Raw genomic sequence first — 21,152 nt, forward strand, 5'->3', positions numbered from 1 at the left:
TATTTCTGATAATCCTACTTCTACTGAACTTTTTGGAAGTTTATTAGCGGTTCTGTTTCTTGTAAAGTATATTGCTTCTGATTTTTCGGTATTCGGTATTTTTCAGTAGGCAAAATTATGAATAATTAGGTTGGATTGAAGTTTTATGATTTCTAGCTTTTTTTTGACCAAATACGATATAGGCACTGTCAACTTTCTATAGCCGCATCTAATAAAATGATCAATATGTGTGGATTTTTTTCAAGTCTCTGTATTCATTGTGAGGTTTAATAGTCAGTTGGCTTTCCTGATCGCTGAATGACTTGGAAAATTCTGTTTGTCATACTGTCAACCAGGTTTTTCAATATTTTTGGGTCCATATGTTCCCAAGCTTCCAAAATGGATGCCTTGTGCTTTTTAATAGAGCTGTATTGCTTCCTATCCGCATAAATTTGGCTAACCAATATTCCCCAGACATTTTCAACTGGATTTAGATCCGGACTTCGCGCTGGCCACTCAAGCAAACCATGCTCTAGTCATCGAACTGGTGTGAATGCTACTGTTGGATTTACTCGGTGAGACCACCGCGCGAGTGTATTTTTAATTCGCCTTTTATTTCACACTTAGTATTTTGACCTTAATATCGCGAGCCAATAGTACGAGCGAGCTAGCGAGCGAATAAAAATTCAACTACTGCTCGACACTCGACACTACTTCAATTCTCACCGATGTCCCATGTTGAGTTTAGCAAATTCTACACGTTTTTATTGGTGTAGTAGGCTTAGATTTGGTGCCTTGGTCATTTTTGCTCGAGTTATATTCGGGCTGTTTTGCCAAACCTTGCGAATAGCTTCCCTGCGCACTGGTAGATTCAGTGTAGATTTGATTTTTGATAGCGATATTGTCGAGTTTGACGCCAATTTAACAATGTTCCACTTGGTTCTCATCGACATCTTGGATGTTTTCGGAGTACCCTGCGCAGTTGCATACCGTTTAGGATCCTTCAACTAATTACGGATCACTTTATTGGATCTCGTTATTCTTCGAGCCATTTCTCGAATAGCAACACCCTCCAGCCTATATGCCTCTATCAATCCGTTTTCTTTTAACTTAGAACACTTCCTTTTGGCATATTTAAGTAATTCACTTGCAAAACTCGTGATGAAAACTACTCTCGGAAGCAAAACTCAAAGTGGGGCTATAGAAAGTTTACAGTTGTCTATGTCGTATTTAAGATTTTCTCTTTTATTCAAAGTATGTGCCCTCGCTTGCTATACATTTCTCCTATCTTCCTGCTAAATCATGGATTCCCAGACGAAAGAATTTTTCGACTTTTTAAGTAAACTAATTAGTCATCCGATTTCGACTTCCTGAAAAAAAATGAATGAAAATGATGAAAAAGAATGATATTCGGAAAGAGACAAGTCTGGTGAATAACGCGGGGAGGAATAGCAGCTCCCATCCAAGTGATTTGATAGTATCCTGAAACAGTTTTGTTTTTTGGGGCGCCTGGTGGCTGTTGCCACGGGCAACCAGGCGTCTCCATTTAAAAAAAAACTAGAACGGCTTTTTGGTCGTTTTCGATCAATGCATGGTTCAAATTGATCATTTGATGTCAGTAGCGATCTGAATAAACGTTTTCATTAGGTTTTAGGAGCTTGTGAAACACCACATCTTTCTGTCCATCAGAAAGTTCGTTTTTTGGAGTCCTTGGGGCGTTTTTTGGATACAAATGAACTTGTGTAAGGTTCACTTGTAGAAATGAATAATCGGTTTTGTACAGCAATACGTTTTATTCACTCAGTTTCTTTTTATCCCCCCTATTATCATTCTCTAATTGAGTACTCGAACGTTAGAGTGAACACAGTAAGGGAGAAAGCAAAATACAGCAAGAGAGAAGACAGAAAGTGACAGCTATAGCAAAATGAACTCAAGATGAACGATCGAGTGAACGTTCGAGTTTCATAATAGGGGGGTATGTTTAGCACGCTCTTTCTCCTGACCGAGTTTCTCCCATTTTTCGAAAATCGCGCATTCCCCTCGTTATTTCGCCAATTCCCCTAGTTTGCTGGTGCACATAGGAAGAACAAAAAAATTAACAACGTCTTGTCGGTCTGCCTTTTCAGACATTCTCTCCAATCATGAAACTCAAACGTTCACTCGAGCGTCATTTCGCTATAACAAGAAAGAAAGCTATAGCAAAATAACGCTCGAGTGAACGTTTGAGTGAACGTTTGAGTTTCATGATTGGGGGGATTAATGACCAAAACGACTTTGCCACAGCATCTGCGAGAGTACTCAATTACTTTTGTCACACAGCAGATTTTTTAGTTTTTCCTTAGCACACTGTCAATGAAATCGATTGTAAGGCGTTCTTTTTTCAAAATAATTTAATTGTCTCTAAGTGAGTCTGGCGATTTATTGGCTGCTTTGGTTTTTTCTGATCTTGATAAAATCTTAAATTTGACATAATAAACTTTCAATGTTGATTATTTCTCAGAAAAAGCTCAAAGCTCAACCAAATTAGTGCTACATCTTTGTTTAACGTTTCCTGTGTAAAACACGGGAAATTACGTTGATTCTATATTATTAGAACACTTGAACAAAAAGGACAGCGGGACGAAAAACGCAAGACTTAAGCACGTGGACACAAGAGAACAGAAGGACAGAAGACTTAAGACATCTGGTTCGGTCGACTTCCGACGATGAAGTGACTTTTATTCCGTTTCCGTTGACAAATGTCATATTTGACAGCAGGGCTCAATCTTAGGGTAGGTGAACACAGGTTTGACAGCAGGAGTCGATCTCAAGCTACGTAAATACTGTGCCAGGCTACAGGGTGTCTACACCTGTTATCATTTTTTGCGATCACATCATCATTTTTTTGTGATCTATCAATACTGCCTATTAAATTGAACATATGATCCAGATCTTGTTTCATGAAGTGACATTTCAACCCTTCAATTCAACACACACAAACATCAAGTATAGGAAAAGCGAAACCAAAACCCTTATGAAGGCACGGGACACAGGCACAAAGCATAGAAAAAATCTTACTCTTTCACAGTGCTGCATTTTACGGGTAGCTCTTCTGGAGCTGTAGTATTTGAAGAATATTGAACAGAATTAATGTATTATAAGTATCGCATGAATGTAAGGTATTTATTTTTTTTTTTATTTAGTATAAAAATTAGACGATGGTCAATAGACCGGCAATGGGCAAAAATTAGACAATGGCCTAGGTGACAAAAAAAACTTGGCTAACTTAAACAAAGCCCTAGCTATCCTGACACTGCAGCTGGCGAAAACGAGGACAAAAAAACCGGTAACCAGACATTAAAAGGATCAAAGCAACTACTGACGAATTGACAATTCGTTTCTTTCTTGCTAAAGTTTCTTGCTTCGTTTCTTTCGCCCTCGTCAACTCCCTCAACCCCTCCCCGTCCGGTTGAACCGAGCCGCGAGATTCCCTCACTGTTACTGCACGAGCAGAACGGGCGCGACCCACAACGGCCACAACGAGCAGCCGGGCGCGACCCACAAAAATATTTGCGAACTAAGCGACGCGCGGTCGCCGGCGAAAGAACCAAAACAGTGCGACGCGCGACTGTATAACAAACATTGTGAACCGCTCGACACCCGGTAGTTGATGGTTTAAATAAAAAGTTTACTTGGACAGGCCCAACGTCTAGGTGTCGATCGGTAGGGCTCGCAACGAAATATACACACGAAAGAAAAGCTACGACTAAGCGAAAGCGCAACACCACCGCGGAAGCGTCCGATGCGAAAACATTGTGGCCGAGTGCCCTCATTTTATACGCACAAAAATCTGTATATAAACCACCTAATTGTAAGAATAAAGTTAGAATCAATTTGTGACTAGAAGCGAACGGTCTTGGTGTTTTACTTGGTCCGCTCATACGCTAGAAACTGTTGGTCCTCAACCTGGAGTCTCTGTCCACCATCCGAAAGGCCGACAGAACCGCTCTCCCCTCCTTGGGATAGGCTTCCACTAGTGTGAAGCAAACTAACCAAAGAGGTAACAGAGAGTCGGAACTCGAGACCACTTGCCCGGGCAGAGATCCTCCCTTTGTGTCGCCGGCACCACTAGCGAGCTAGGAGGCCCTTCCTTCGCGGGGTCTGTTTGCTGGAAGTGTCCGAAGCAACACTCACTGTCTATGGTAGTTTCTCTGCTTCGTTCATCTTTCATCTCTCTATACCTTTATTCTGTTACGCATAAGATACCTTATTGTAATTTTTTAAATATTAGATTCCGTGTCGAGCCTGAGCCTTTCTTACTAGCAGACCCGGCGAACTTTGTTCTGCCCCAGAGGGAATGGGCCCCGGTGATAGAGCAGTCGGTAACGCTCGTCCCTGTCACGCAGCTGGCCATGGGTTCGATTCCCGATACCGGCGTGACCGGGAGGTTGGAAGATCACATTTTTATGGTTTGAAACACAATTTATTATTCAGTATGGTCCCCCTGAACATCAATACACTAATTCCAACGAGACTCCAATTTAAGAATTCCGTCCCTGAAGTGAAATTCTGGAAGGTCTTCAAAATGAAAGCGCTTTTCACGCATGATTTTTTTTGGGTCTGAAAACAGATGGAAGTTGCTAGGGTGATCTGGTGAATAGAGTGGATACTCCAACAATTCGAACTTTAATTCATGGATTTTTTAAATGTAGCTTCAGAACGCCTCTCTCATACAAGTCTTGGTCGTTATTGGCGAAAAACGCTAGCAATCGTTTATACAATCCTTTCTTGATCTCAATTTTTCATCATTCAAGAAAGTAGTTGTAATGTGCGAAAAAGGTGTCAATCGCTTAGTGCAAAGTCCGGACTATACGCTGGATGCATTAAAACTTCCCTACCAAGCTACTGGACTTTCTAGCGAGACACTAAAGACGTGCGTAACATTTCGTTGTCCTGGTGGAACACAACACCTCTTCTGTTGGCCGATTCTAACCGTTTCTGGTCAATTACTAGCTTGGAACGGTGCAGTTGTTAACAGTAGTGTTACGAACAAGTAACGCCAGTGGCTCCATAGCGCGGCGGTTGCGATCGCAGTGACGCCGATTTGGGGTCGTCGCAAGACCTACCCCCGAGGGAGTCCCCGGCCGGCGTCACGCGGAGAACAACGCCAATCCTCAGCCCCCGAAAGAGTCTCCGCCAGACGTCAGCGGAGGGTAACGCCGAGCACGCTCCGCCCTATATAAGGGGCGGCAATTTGGGGCAGAGGGGCAGTTCATCAGTGACATTCGAAGCAACCACACGTGTGAGCGAATAAGAAATAAATACAAGTTTTTTAACTTCACCTTTTTACCATCAAAAAACGGTGTTTTTAATTACCTTAGTTTCCTGTTCTGTTGCATTCGCAACAAGTAGAGATGTGAGTTTAGTGTTTGGGTACACGGAAGCAGCTCTTAATAAAATATTCCTTTCAAGTCCCACCATTTACCCAGTAGAACCTTACTGGACGTTATTCCTGGTTTGACCACCGGTTAAGCTGCTTCGGTACCCTTACTGAGGCGCCACACGGTGCGTAACTCATATTTGTAACTCGTAACTTTGTGTCGAATCCGGCATGCTTCTTGTGGCAGGTCTGAAATATAACATCGTGGTCACCGAAATGTCAAACGTGTGTGTACATTCGTGTTTTTTGCCCGAGAAAACAGTAATCGAAGAGGTAAGTTGATTTCTGAATAGTTTACAGTTAAAATTCAAAATAACATCACAAATAAGAATCTTTGTTTGTTAACAAACCTCTTTTTTCGTCTGTTTGTAAACAAACGCTCGGTGTTACGTGTTATGTGTTATGTTTTAGAGGGTCCGCTGGGCCACAAAGCTTTTGACACATACTGATCGATTAAGTGTCAAATTTTGTTATGTTATGTTATTCCTGTTACGAGTCATGCACCGTGTGGCGCTCAAGTTAGACCACGATTATTTTTACACAGTATTGTCGTATGTATCCCATTTCTCATCCCCAGTACCTATCCGTTTAAGAAATGGTTCGTTTTCATTCCGTTTAGCCAAAACTTCGCCGATGGAAATTCGAGCCATCATGTTCTTTGGTGTAAATAGGGTGGCACCCAAACATCGAGCTTCGTTCTAAATCCAGCTTTGCGCAAAAGGCTTAAAACTGTCTGATGGTTAATCTTATGCTCCTGACCGATGCTCTGACCACTAACATGCCGATCAACTTTGATTATTTCTGACATTTTCGATGACGTATCTGCCTAGGCTTTAACATAAAAAATAACTTAATAGAGTCAACGAAGCCAAAATTTAACGTAGCTAGCTGTTAGAGTATCGGCACCATGAACACCATGCAAAATTTCAGCGCCTTAACTTGAATTTTCGCCTTTATCGGACAAAAATTGTAAAATATACCCATTTTTTTCTTTGGTGACTTCCATTGTTTACACCCTATAACTCACAAACGAATGGAACAAACAATAAACAGTGTAAGCATCTTTTTAAGTGTGAAGTATTAGCTTTAAAACAAGCCTAAATTTAAAACTGTACGATCGATACTTCACGAGATATCGATCACTAAAGTCATCTACCGAGAAAATAATGGATTACTTTTTCCCCAGCCTGATATATATAGATATTTCAATTGAATACTTAAAATTTTAAGCACTTGCTTGTTTCTGTAAGTTATTTTAATCATCGGGAAGCGTTTATCGATATTTATTTAATTATTAAAGCATGAAACAGCACGAAAAAATTGTACAACAGGTCTTCTTCTTATTTGGCGCGACAACCGCTGGGTGGTCTTAGCCTGCCCCAGAGACAATGTTAATCTCTGGCGCTATTCGCAACGACTCGTTTTTACGAACAGCGTTATTAGCCCCGCGCCAACCCGCCTATTACGTCGGTATCAGGAATCAAAACCATGGCCGGCTGCGTGACAACCGGTCCCGGGATTCGAACCAAGCCCAGCTGCGTGAGAGTGACGAGGCTTACCGACTGCTCTATCAGCGGGGGCAACGACGACCGACGGGCCGACGAAATTAATGCTTGCCTCAAATCATCGAATTAATGCGCTATGTGAAGAAACTTCAGCTAACAGCAAACATAAGAGTTACATTGCTTAATGATACATCTGATGAAGATTTGTCTGAGCAATTGCTGACTATCGGTAAAGGTCGACTACCTGTCGACGAATCAAGCGGATTGATTTCATTTCCTCAGAATTTCTGTCTCATCGAAAGACGAACTTATCAACAAAGTATTTCCAAAAATCATTTCCAACTACGAAAATAGCGGCTCAGAATACAGATGTAGATGACAATGGAATGTAGTTTGGAATATCAATGTTTTTCCCATGGTCACTTATATGTGGCATGTTCACGAGTCGAAAGACCATCTGCGTTGTTTGTTCTTGCGCCTGATAAAAAATGTAGTGTATCACAAGATGCTTAACAGAAGAAAAGAGAAAGCTTAAAAAGCCTACTAGAGAATCATAAAAATATTAGATGTTTTTAATCCATCTCAATCCTAATTTTAAAAAAAGGAACCAGATAAAATCCTAAACCCGCTTACTTATTGCCTTTCGGGAGTAGCATAGTAGAAGAGATCATTCAGTGCATCACAATACTGAGACCGATTAAAGTTGAACTTTCCTAACAGGTGTGCCGTCTTTTCATAACCATCATCCATCTTTGGCCCAAACCCATGCTACAGATTGACATTAATGGTTATTATATAACCCGGTTAGATGGAATATCATAAATGTGAATTTATGATGTCATCATCACCGTTTGTTCCAAGCAAGAATTTTCCGGAAATATCCGAATCCCTGGCGATCCATTATTGGATATTGAACTCTCAGGCGGATTCAGGCTGAACATATCGACCGTTGCTCGTTGAAAGCGCGTTTATTACTTCACTGCCGGAATTTCTTGCAGCCAAGCGGAACATATTTTAATGGGCCATTCATCACAATCAACTTTCTTCCGCCTAGTCGCTTCGAATCTGATGTCAATATCCTTGAAGAAGGGGTCAGATCACGCCGTAGTGGTGAAGAACATGAATAACCAATTCGAAAGATAGTGTTCAAGTGTTTATATTGTATGATATGTAATTTGTTGAATTGTATGTAATATATGATGACTCACGTTGTTGCGCGTCGCTGTCGTTAACAGGTAAAACTCGTGATTTTCCATGTTTTTCCATATCGTGATTTTTACTCATGCATTTAATAAAAACTTGGCGTCTTAAACACCGAGCAAGTTAATCGAACAAGTGATTAGTGTTCGAGTGCCAGGGGAAACTGCACACGTTTAAATTCAAAGGGCATATCCGCCGGTAATATGGAATTCGAGGTAGTACATTATACAGCATAAGTAAAGAAATCCACTAATTTTACGTGAATTTCAAAACATTATTTAAGATATTTTTGCAGCTTCGCAGATAAAAATACAATCCATCACGTTTTTTGTGATGATTAGTGTGGCAACATCGAGCTTCTTTGTGAATTCAAAAAGAATTCTTCAAATGTACAAATGTATGTACTGTACTTTTACCAATGAAACTGAAAAGTACAGTACAGACTACCTGTTCCTCATTCCCCCCAGCCGGTCATGCTTCGGATCTAATGACCCATTCCTGCGGGCGATCGGGTCCTTCAATACCGCAAGCTCCCTGTTCGACTTCCACCTCCCCGTCTCCACCTACCGCTCCCGCCTTCGCGCTTCTGCCGCCCCTATCATTTAAGGCCTTAGTACGTAAGCTTCAATTTGTAAAGCCACCGGCGAACAATTGTAAATAAATATGAAATATGAAACATAATACACATACACACCGTTCTTATGTAAACGAAAATACAAGTTTAACGCACACTTGTATTTTTGTCACTTGCAGTCATTATCAATTTCAACAACATATTAATAGGTTGAAGCTTTGAATCATTTTTATTAAAGAAAGAAAAACAAAAAGTAGACTAAACATACATATAATGCAGTGCCTATAGTAGTACTATCATGTAAATATTATCCTAATTTATCATTCAGCGCAATTGAAACGAGCAATTACAATCAACCAGCTTAACCATTCAAATTTTACCGTTACAAATCGACACCGGAACGCTGATCTTTTCATTCTCAATATAAATTACGAAAAAAATGTCTTGGTGCAGACCGGTAGAATTAACGTGCTGAAGGGATGCGGTTACAACGACTTCCTGGCCGGGCCGAATATGTCCTTCGGATGGAGACAACCTAAAAAGCTGCCTATAGTTGCAGTTTAGCTCAAAGTACTGGGATGTGTAGAAATTACTCTTGATCACGAACTGCTTCATTCGTTCCACCGATGCCTGAAACTCGAGTGCCGTCGGTCGAACTGACCACGATTCTCCACTTTCACGCTTCAATATACCAAGCGCCTGTATACCAGATCCGCCAGGCGGCGAAAGCTGGCAAATGTTAGATACTGGCAACCGAGCCGATGGGCTACCTACTTCCGAAGTTGCGTACATCGTCTTAAACAACGCACCGAATTCGTCATCTGCCATAGACAAATCAAGCATTGTATCATCTAGCGCACGATCAATAGTCAACACCAATTCGTACTCGCGAAACGTAAGAAACAGTTCATGGATCGTATCGAACAGATGCTCTGCGAAAAGATCCAACCCCGCCAACTCTTCTTCCTCACCGAATGGATTACAAATATATGTCATAGCCTCCAGCTTAGGATCATTCACCTCTTTAGATTTTACCATCGCTATGTTACGCCTAATTCGATGCCGTGTGGGTTCATCTCCCCACAAAATGTGTAAGTTTGTGACAGACAGCACCTCCACTTGTTTCTGAAGTATTTTTGAAATCTCCTGACGACCCGGTTTAAAAACCACCTTAATGTGAGCATAACTATTTGGAGCGATGACTGTTCGCTGCGGATGGACGTGGACGACTGAAGCTAGCAGCGCCTGATCAAGACTTTTTCTATCGATATCAATTCTAGCGAAGGCTGGAAGATTGCCCTTGTTGTAGAGTGAAAAAGATTTCTCGAGTGGTCGACCTAGATGACAGGCGTTACCGAGCTCGAGGTATGGACCACCTGGTCCCTTCTGTATGCCTTCGATCTTCACCGATGCTTCGCCACCGTAACCGTAAAGGCTAACTATCCGTTGGGCATGCAAATCATTATGCGGGTGAAACGAAAGTACACCTACCGCCGGTCCAATAATAGTCGGACAAAAGTCGACCGTTATCGTACGACACTCTTGGCTTTGAAGAGTTAGCACTTCAGGGGCTCTCTGGTGCTCGGCACTGTATAGCTGAAAGCCGGGCCCAGTAATAATTGCCTTCAATAGTATTTTCCGATCCGAGGTATTTTTGATCTGCAGTGTTCGTTTTTCACTCCGTCTGAGTCTGGTGCTAGCCCAAGACAGTTCGCTGTGGGTGGCCTTAAGTGGAAGCGATCCATCCCCACGATGCGTCCACTCAGTGCTTCCGGAGCATTGAGATGACGAACGGGATATCGGCGGAAACAAGCCATTTTTGTCGGTAACTTCGTATCCGCGAGCAAGGTTATTTGCTTTGGGTGAGCTACAAGGCGAGCGGTTCTGGTGAATTTCTGGCGATAAAAATGATTTCCGATCATCAGCGAAACTTTTCTCGCAGACAGCGCTACATTGCGAACGTTTCTGAGTTGAACGATATTTGTCGCAATCCCTACGTACAGTGGACATTTGTAATGCTTCAGCACTGCAAACAGCCTTCAATTCAGCTCCGTTCGAAGGCGATCTTGACCTTGGGTGTAACATCGGTTTCATTTGAGTAAGCAATTCCGATCGCTTATCTTTCTCGTCTCGCAAAGGTATAGCCGAACACGATCGCTTTCGATTCTGCTTGGAAATTTGCATACCAAAACAATTGTCAGCGTTATCTTCTTTGGTTTTTGAAATATTTTTCTGACATATTTTCGAAGTTCCACAAACTGTCGGTATCAATGGCAGAACTATTTGTGCATCGGACAATTTCGTCGCTGTGGACACGCAATAAGTATCGATGAGAGTTTGTTTAATACGATCTGTTACCGTTTCTGACGATACTCTTTCAAAGGATATGTTTCTGTCAACTGCTGTCTTGAGGGGGCTAGACGTTTTAATGATCGGAATCTCTGAGTCGGTTGAGGAAAAATTTAGCATAGACTCCGAGCAACTTATTGTATCAGACAGTTGTTGTTGGCCCAATGGAACAGTTTGGATAATCTTTTGTTCCGATGGGTAACTTTTCTGGGCAAACTTTGAATCGATGGTTTTCATCCTACGTCCACATTCTGGAAGCTTAAAAGAAACCTCGTCACTTTGATATTGACAACCAGATATCGTTTGACCAACAGTTGAACTGGAAGTTGGTTCCGTTTTCGTTCTCTGCACTTGTTTGAGCTTGTAGATAAAATTATGTGGCGAATCTTCTAAATCCATGGACGCTAAAATGGAAGAAAGAAAACCGTGATATATTTTACTTTTGGATAAGTCTAGAAGAATACTAACTTTACCGCCGCCACCAAAATGCATAAAAAAATAAAAAGTGCCAGTAAAAAAGGTAACCAATTGAACAAAAATCAATAAGGAAAAAACTCAATATTAAATGTATGCTAAACTACTTCTGACTGTTGACTGTGACTGTTATAACCAAATACTACAAACATATATTTTACTTTTCAATGTTCAATTGATTGTCGATATCATTCGATATCGAGCAGTATCGTTATCTATGGTAGCCCTACGTGAAAAATAAATTAAATGAGAAACCTATAATATAGAACTACATTGTAAATATATATTACTTACTTATAGCCTTTGCAATACAAGAAACACTTAAACTGTTTTCTTTACCAGTCTTCTCGGATATCCCGTATCCATCTTTACCCATAGCGTCGTTCGTTACATCAAGCAACGGTAAAGGAGTTCGTCTCGGAGGGCTGTGATCGCCAATCATACTCTTCAGATCATTGGACATTTTGTTAAAGTATTGTCCAACGGAGCAGTAACTGTTGTCTTCGTTCTCACTATCACCTGCACATCTTTGCGAAATATTATTCTCTTGTGCCAAGTAGCCGGAGAAGCACGAAAAATCCACATGTTTTGTGAGCTGTGGTTTCCTTGTAGCTCCAACTGGACTGGCCTGACGTGCCTTCGGGTTCGTCAACGGGATGACAGCATTCTCTTGCTCCCACTCTATTTCGTCCTCAAGAAGCTTTGATTCCATGTTTTCCCCGGACCTAAAACTAACATCTTCCATCCGGCTCAATTCATTCATCTTCGCTTTCATCCAACTATTATCGAACGCCTGCTGCGATAGATCCCAACCATCTTTGCCTACAACACCACCATTTTTGCCCCCGGACGTGATGGAGCCAACGGAGGGACGGGAAAATTTGCTCATGTCCGCAGTTCGTGGTAAACTGATATCAGCATTCTGTTCCAGTTCAATACCGTCAGTAACGGTTTTTCTTAGCGATTTTCCCATTGAACGAATGTTATCAGCAAAACTAGCAGCCAGTATTTCCTCAATTTCAACTGAAACATAGTTTTGATCATTTGATGACCCTCGAGTACATGGTTCATGTTGTGCTCGTGCCATCGTTGACCTCGCAGTAAACTCTTTCGGCTCAAACGAATATTTGTTTGGGGTTGAAGCCATGTGAATTGTGTTCTCTTCCTCGAGTTCGGTAATATTGAGAGATTGCTGCTGCTCTTGGAGTGGTGCAATGGATAACTTCGCCGGCGAAGTGAGCGTAGTGGTGTTCTGTGCCGCTAGCTTCTGTTGACGCTTTTGAACAAACATAAGTTATGGCACAGAATCGTTACACATAATATTATCTTTTCCTTTAACTTACCTTCAGAGCATCGGGACGGGTAGTTCCACCTTCCATTGAGAAACTGTTTTACTAATAATTAGGGAATTTGGTGATTTTTACATATAAACAGCACTACAGCACTTGGGGTTGAAAACTAGCGAAGGGTAACAATTTACTTAATAAAATTGATAAAACAGAATACGATGGCGACGGTTTCGGCGTTGTTGCGCTGCGGCAAGCGGCAATGTTTCAAATAAGCACCGATACGTTGCTGTCAAACCACGGTTATAACAAATTGAGTGAAAGTAGCCCAGTAGGACTAGGCGAATTAAAGTTATTAAGGTCGCATGGATGACATCAGAAGCAAGCATACTTGTTATGTAAGAGAAGACATTATTCGTGAACATGTCTATTAGTAACAACAATCTAACATTTTCTTAATCCCATAAAAAACTCGTAAGAGTTTTATAATATAACTAATGTTTAACAAATTGTTTTTTTCGTTAATGAAATTCGCTCGATTCATGACGTTTCTTCTCGCTCGCGCAAGTTCGCCGGCAAGTTCGCTATCAAAACACAAGCTAATGTCACTTTTGACAGCAAACAGATTACATCGCTCACGACTTATTACACTCAAAATTCGATTAAACACGGTGACAATATAAGTACGGCTCAGTTCGTTAATCTAAGATTATAAAAAAAAACACTAACAATATAACATAGCAATGTTGCGATTCAACCAACAAAGCTACGAAGGTTTTCAAACTACGGGAGGGTAACGCCCCTGATGCTGCTTCCTGATTGATTGAGATCATTTATGTGTTATAGTAATGAAATGTTATACACTGGGAGCGGTGTAGCGGTCGCTTGTAGCGAGAACATAGCAAATGAGCAAGGTGGCTCTTGTGTATCAAAATATCTTCCACACATGGTTAATGTTCAGAGCGGAATTGAAAAGATTTTCGAGCTTAAAGCATATGATTAGCGGAGATTTTTTCCGGTGTTGTGTAAACCACGTGTAATCCAAAGTGTTCTAGTAACTATAAAATTTCCTTCAGTCATTTCCACGTGAAGAAAGTGTACGTGTCATATTTGGCTTCGCAAAGGGCTGCTGTCATTCCCAATTTCTTGTTCGTTCAGTTTTTAGTGTGGCTACTCGTAACCGGGTTCACTAGAACTAGTGCTTTGTGCCGAAGGTAGTGTAAAGGCGGGTGAAATGGGAAAGACGAAGAAAGGCAGACAGGAAGGCGACTTAGCTGGGTTAGAGGAGAAGTATGTCGTTAGTAAAGGAAGTAATGGACCAGCAAAAAACGATATTTTCAATGTTTGGTTTATATATTCTTTTTAGCCACTGTGTGCTTGTTCAGCAGGGGAAGATGTCGGACAACGATGCGCGAGAAGGAAAGGATGATCGGAAAAATGATCCCAAGAAATCAAAAAAGGTTAATAAAACGAAAAAGACCACTACGGAGAGCGATGACGATGGACCCAATGATCTAGTTCCATCGGTGGCGGAAGCTACAAAAAAAATGGCGAAAGCTGATTCTAATGATAACATCGAAACTAAATCGAAAAAACAAACGGGGGGAGATAAATCTGAACCGATGGGTTTTTCATTGCTCGCTATGGAAGATGACGAAGACGATAATGTTGATGATGGCCGTGAATACGACAGTATATCGCAGGAAGTACCAGAAGATTCTTCCGGTGGGCAGCAAAAGAGCGGCAAGGGCAAGAAATCGAAAGTTGCCAAGAAGGAAGGTCAGAAGAAGCTGGAGCCGGAATACGAGGAAGTAGGCACTTTAGAGTCCTCTGTTGGAGGGAAGGCTGGAAAGAAAAGTAAAAAGAAGAAAAAAGCCACTGAAGAGGACGACGAGATCGAGCGAATGTTGGCTGAATTGAACATGGAATACTCTGGCCAGAAGCAGCCCGATGATAAACACAAATCCACAATGCCACAACAGCAAGCGGAGAAGAAGGATAAGAAAAAGAAAATCGAGGAAGCAACGGAAACAGTTGATTTAAAGGTGTTTGGAGATCAAGTTGAAGACACAACTAGCGACAGCATATCTTTGAAAACCGCAGGTGAAAAGAAAAAACATAAAAAATCCCGCGAGAAACCTACCGTGGAAGAGTCCACCACGACCGAGGAGTCAACGAGAACTGCTCAAAAGGAGCCGAAGAATGTGCCACATAAGGAAGCTGATAGCAGCAGTAGGAAGCAGGATGATATTGCCGTAGAAACGTTAAATAAATCGTCAAAAATAGCATCTGGGACACCTTCCGAGGTTGTCGAAGGAGTCTCTGAATCGTCCGCGACCGCAACCGGCGAGAGTAAGAAAAAGAAACCCAACAAAGCGGCCCTTGCAGTAATGCAAGAACGATTAAAAGCAATCCGCGAAGAAGAGGAACGGTTACGCAAGGCCGAAGAAGAAAAAGCGGTACTCGAGGAGCAAGCGGAACTGTTCCGACTCGAGCAGTTACGCTTGGAGCAGGAAAAAAAGGAACAAAAAAAGCAGCGTGAAAAGGATCGCCGCGAACGATTAAAGGCAGAGGGTAAATTGTTGACGTCGAAACAAAAACAAGATCGCGCTCGGGCACAGGCCATGCTGGAGGCACTTAAGGCACAGGGAATTGAAATTCCGGAAGTTACAGCAGAGAAACGTGTCCGACCAGGCACTCGTATTCGCCCAAAAAAGAACCAAGAGACAAACGCAGAATCCGAATCGAAGGAATCACCTCTGGCAATAGCCGAAGGCACAGAGGCAGATATTCTTGACAAGGCAGCGTCAATAGAAAAGCAAGTGAAAGAATCCTGGGATGCATCAGATAGTGAACACGAGAAAGAAGAAAAGGAGGAAGAGTCACTGATAGAACGTGCTTCGGGAAGAAAAGCCATCGAACACAAAAAGCAAACTTCTGTCGACGAAGACGACGATGATTATGCCGATGAGCAGAACAAAGATTCCGACGACGACGACGAGGATGGCGACTCCGATGATGATTTCGACGACGATGAAGATTCCGATTCGGATTCTGAAGCAGGCGATCATAAGAAAGAAGCGGAAAAGATGCGTCAACGAGCGCTAGACCGTATTTCAAAGCGCACACAAGAGGCGGAAAAAAAACGAACATTAGACAACCTACGTGCTGCCGTCGTCTGTGTGCTGGGTCATGTTGATACGGGAAAAACGAAAATTCTCGACAAACTGCGTAGAACGAATGTGCAAGATGGAGAAGCTGGAGGCATTACACAACAGATCGGAGCAACCAATGTGCCCGTTGAAAACATTAAGGAGCAAACGAAATTTGTCAAAGGTTTTGCTGATCTAGAGTTTCGTCTTCCCGGATTACTCATCATTGATACACCCGGCCACGAGTCCTTTAGCAATCTTCGCTCTCGTGGCTCGTCTCTGTGCGATATCGCAATCCTTGTCGTAGATATAATGCATGGTCTTGAGCCACAAACGATTGAATCGATCAATTTGTTAAAGTCCAAACGAACTCCATTCGTGGTGGCTCTTAATAAGATTGATCGACTGTACGATTGGAATACAATGGCGCGCAAGGATGTGCGAGAAATCCTAAAGAGCCAGGCTTCAAATACACAATTAGAGTTTACTAAACGAACGAACGAAATAATCGTACAATTCGCAGAACAGGGTCTTAACGCAGCCTTGTTTTATGAAAACTCCGATCCAAAAACATACGTGTCGCTGGTTCCAACGAGTGCAATCACTGGCGAGGGAATGGGCAATCTGCTGTTTCTGATTGTGCAATTCTGCCAGAAACAGCTCGCCAAGCGTTTGATGTATAGCGAGGATCTGCAGGCGACCGTACTCGAAGTGAAAGCGATTCCTGGCCTCGGTACGACGATCGATGCAATTTTAATTAATGGAGTATTGCACGAAGGTGACACGATGATCCTGGCCGGAACCGAGGGACCGATTGTAACACAGATCAAGGCTCTCCTCATGCCACAGCCGATGAAGGAATTACGTGTGAAGAATGCGTACATTGAGCATCGTGAGGTTACCGCCGCGCAGGGTGTCAAGATTGCTGCAAAGGACTTAGAAAAAGCTATCGCTGGGCTAAACCTACAGATAGCGATGAAACCGGATGAGGTGGAATTTTTTAGGTAAGTACATATTCGATAATTTCTTGAACATATCCGTAATTTGGTTTGGTTTTATACACCTTTCAGAGAGATAGTAGCTCGTGACTTAAAATCGGCTCTCAGTAGTATTAAGTTGAGCGACCGCGGAGTATACGTGCAAGCATCAACCCTTGGTTCACTGGAAGCGTTGCTGGAGTTCTTACGAACATCTAAAATACCGGTAAGTTAATAATATAAGTTATAAGTCATGTAACATAGTCGCACCATTTCTTCTGTAAAAATTGCTAACTAACTATTGCTAACTAATTGCTAACTGCGCGCTAACCGAAAGTTCTGTACCAACCTCGCCTGTAAAAAACAGATTGTTACAGTAAGCAAATGAAATTAACTAACAATTTTGTATTTGCGCGGGCTACGTATATCCGATTTTCGATTTTTTTGGTGGCGTTATGTTGCTACTCATGTCACTAGTGAGTGTATTGTATTGTATAAGTTTATTGTAACAAGTTCGGCCATTTTGTCAATTTTTGACAGTTGTTTGGCTTGGACGTGTTTTGGTTCATTGTCGATTTTTGTCTACTCCAAAAGTAATTTAGCACGAAGGGGTAATTTGAGTTTTCGAAACAAGAAAAAGTCACAGGGAGCCAGATCTGGGGAATACGGCAGCGGTTGGCATCATTTGTGGGCCAAAACCTCGAGCAGCGTCTTGTTTTGGCCAAAAATTCTCGCAGAAACCATTCTCGACCGCAGAAGCAGGGGCGCGACAGCCAATTTTGGTTTTCCCACAAATTCGGGCGTTTGTGACGGATTGCTTCGGGCAAATTGTGCACATCTTGCAAGAAATATTTGTTACTTACCGTCCTATCATTCGACAACAAATCATGATGCACCAAGACCCTGTAATCGAAGAAAATTGTAACCAAATCTGTTCACATTCGACCAACATCTTCACATTTTCTTCCTCACATCGCCTCGGCCCTCTGAGAAAATTTTGAACCACCGATAAGCGCTGCTTTTGGTTTAATCGCTTCACCATAAGCCTCAGTCAACATTTCGTTTGCGTCCAAGCTTTTGATTTCGTTTTTCACACAAAATTTGATAAAGATTTGCCATCAATTTTTTTAAAGAGACAACCATCGAAGATAAGCCAAATCTTTTCGGAAAATCGGTAATCGGATAAAGTGGCCCACGGAAATTCAAATGTCGCAAACATTTTTGATCAGACCTCGTATGTAAAATTCTTATTTCAATTTCCATTCTTTGGTTACAAACCGTGTAGTATTAACGTCTCATAGTATTTTTTACAATGGAAAAATCAAGTATCGTTCAGTGATGGAAATATTTATTTTAGGAAGGTTTAAAAGCAAAGGTAAGTTATAACTAAATGTTCAAAGTGTATAAGGATTCTTCGCCTTCGATTAATACAGTAGAAAGATAGGTTGCTGAATTTCAACGTGATCGCACAAGCCATGAAAGCGATCCACATCAAGGGCGTGCAAAACAGTAGCATCACATGAAATCGTAAGAAAAATACAGGATATTGGATTGGAATATCGTCGAGCGACTGAAGGAGATTAAGTAGAAGACCTAGGCATCTTATTGGGAATTTTTTGGCAGTAAGCAATATTTTGACTGTAGTATTGGGTTTCAGTGCACAATGGGTGCCGCATCCGCTCACAATGGAACAAAAACACATACGAATGCAACATTTGGAGCTTTTTCGAACGGATAAAATCGATTTTGTGCGTTAACTCATCACTATGGCTTGGGTTTATCACCATGGTATTGAGAGTTGCCACCATAGCTAAAAAGTGCTGTGAACCTGGTTCTTCGGCTCCGAAACGAGTTCAGGACCAGAAATCGACAAAGAAGGTGTTAACATCAGCTTTTTGGGATGCGGAAGGAATTTACGGGTAAAACAATGAATTCCGATTATTATTTTATCCTTATACACCAGCTGAAGAAAAAAAACCTGAAAAAGTAGGACGGACGGATGGAGGAACGTTCAAAACGAACCGCGACGTTTGAAGTTCCGCGGGCTACGTATATTCGATTTTCGATTTTTAGGTGGCGTTATTTTTTTGACAGTCTGTCAAAAAAAACATGAATTTTTCAAAATAAGAACAACAAATGGTTTTATCTGCAAAATTGTTTTATTCCATTCAAAATAGTCTCCTTCCGCTTCGATACACTGATTTGCACGACTTAACAACTTTTCGAATGATGATTTTAGGACGTTAGCTGGTATGGCTCGGAGTATGTCGGTACAAGCCTTCTGAATGGCCAAAATGTCAGCATCACGGTTTCCTTTCAACGGCAAATGAAGTTTTCCGAATAGATAAAAGTCACAGGGTGCCAGATCAGGTGAATACGGGGAATGATTTATCAATAAAGTGCGATTTTTGATTTTTTTTTGATTTTTTGTCCCTATTGAAAAGTCCTGTTTACTTTGAGATAGACTGTGTAATTCTTCCTTGGTAAATTATCGGCGATGGCAAATTATCTGCAATTCCATTTCCATAAAACGCAACGGTTTTGGCTCAATTTTGAAAAAATTACGCACTTTTTCGATGCTTCCTGGCGTAATCACGAACTTGGCTTGGCCGACATGAAGTTTGTCGTTGCTGTCTTCACGACCGTTTTTGAAACGCGTATACCACTCATGAACTCTGACACGGGATAGACAATCGTCACCATAAACTTGTTGCATCAATTTAAACGTATCGGTAATTGTTTTACCGAGTTTAAAACAAAACTTGATATTGGCTCTTTGCTCAATGGTCATTCTCGTACTGACAACACAAACATACTGTCACCTAAGGCGCAATAACTTTGCTTCCAGTGGACTCAGTGGATATCATGAAATTTTGACGTGATTTTTTGAATGAAGGTTCTACTTACAGCTTTCTTCGATAGCAGGGGTGGTGTGCATCATGAGTTGTTACCAAAATCGGTTATACGTAGCCCGCGGAAATTCCGATTTCGCAAAACTTTTTGATCACCCCTCGTATACACATTAAAGTTCCGCGTATTTCCGCCATGTTTGTAACCACTTTGCTAGGTAGGCTACGTAGTGAGTTGAAGAAAATATCGATGAAAGTACAGATCCTACTACTAGTCTATGGCATTTACAAACACCTTATAGCGGTTCATTCATTACAGTTGCAAGCTACAGGGTGTCCAAACAAGCGCTATTTGTTTCATCTCTATCTCTATCTCTTCTCTATATATCAGGCTGGCGAAAAAGTAATCCATTATTTTTTCGGTAGATGCCTTTAGTGATCGATATCTCGTGAAGTATCGATCGTAGAGTTTCAAGTTTATGCTCGTTTTAAAGCTGATACTTTACACTTAAAAAAATACTTTCATTGTTTTTTGTTTGTTCTATTCGTTTGTGAGTTACAGGGTGTTAACAATGGAGGTCAACGCAGAGAAAATTCGGTACATTTTACATTTTTTGTCCGATAAAGGCGAAAACTCAAGCTAGGCCACTGAAATTTTGCATGGTGTTCATGGTACCGATACTCTAACAGCTAGCTGGGTGAAATTTTGGTTTCGTTGACACGTTTCAGTTATTTTTTATGCTAAAGCCTAGGCAGACATGTCATCGAAAATGTCGATAAAATCACAGAAATAATCAAAGTAGATCGGCATTTAGTAGTCAGAGCATCGTCCAGGAACTAAAGAACAATCATCAAACAGTTTTAAGCCATTTGCGCAAAGCTGGATACACAAAGAAGCTCGATATTTGGGCGCCACCCAATTTACACCAAAAAACATGATGACAATCTGCACAGTTTTGGCCCTACGGAATGAAATCGAACCATTTCTTAAACGGATTGGTACTGGGGATGAGAAATGGGTCACTTACGACAATATTGTGTGAAATCGGTCGTGGTCTAAGCGTGGTGAAGCAACTTAACCTGTGGCCAAACCAGAAATAACGGCTAGGAAGGTTCTTCTGGGTATATGGTGGGACTGGAAAGGAATCGTTTATTATGAGTCGCTTCCGTGTGGCTAAACAATAAATTCAGATCTCCACTACCAACAACTGCACGGTTTGAAGCTAACAATTGACCAGAAACGACCAGAATCGGCCAACAGAAGAGGTGTTGTGTTCCATCAGGAAAACGAAATGTGACGCACGTCTTTAGTGACTCACCAGAAAGTCCGGGAGTTTGTTAGGGAAGTTTTAATGCATCCACCGTATAGTCCGGACTTTGCACTAAGC

General features: G+C 41.6%; 2 protein-coding genes across 2 annotated transcripts in view; one reads left to right on the top strand and one right to left on the bottom strand.

The window, feature by feature from the left end:
• Positions 1–9,046: 9,046 nt before the first annotated feature.
• Positions 9,047–12,879, bottom strand: LOC128278907 (uncharacterized). Its single transcript, XM_053017632.1, has 3 exons — positions 12,844–12,879; positions 11,795–12,776; positions 9,047–11,430 (listed from the first exon to the last, which is right to left on the bottom strand). Exons 1-3 carry the CDS (start codon positions 12,877–12,879, stop codon positions 9,047–9,049), a joined length of 3,402 nt encoding a protein of 1,133 aa, XP_052873592.1.
• An 828-nt stretch (positions 12,880–13,707) lies between these two features.
• Positions 13,708–21,152, top strand: part of LOC128268595 (eukaryotic translation initiation factor 5B) — a 41,141-nt gene continuing 33,696 nt past the window's right edge. Inside the window, exons 1-4 of the mRNA XM_053005723.1 lie at positions 13,708–13,883; positions 13,945–14,076; positions 14,153–16,942; positions 17,009–17,141. Of these exons, the coding sequence (XP_052861683.1) occupies positions 14,021–14,076; positions 14,153–16,942; positions 17,009–17,141 (2,979 nt within the window). The 5' untranslated portion in view covers positions 13,708–13,883; positions 13,945–14,020. The remainder of the gene's footprint in view (positions 13,884–13,944; positions 14,077–14,152; positions 16,943–17,008; positions 17,142–21,152) is intronic.

The sequence above is a fragment of the Anopheles cruzii genome, chromosome 2, assembly GCF_943734635.1.
Source record: "Anopheles cruzii chromosome 2, idAnoCruzAS_RS32_06, whole genome shotgun sequence".
Classification (NCBI taxonomy): Eukaryota; Metazoa; Arthropoda; class Insecta; order Diptera; family Culicidae; genus Anopheles; species Anopheles cruzii.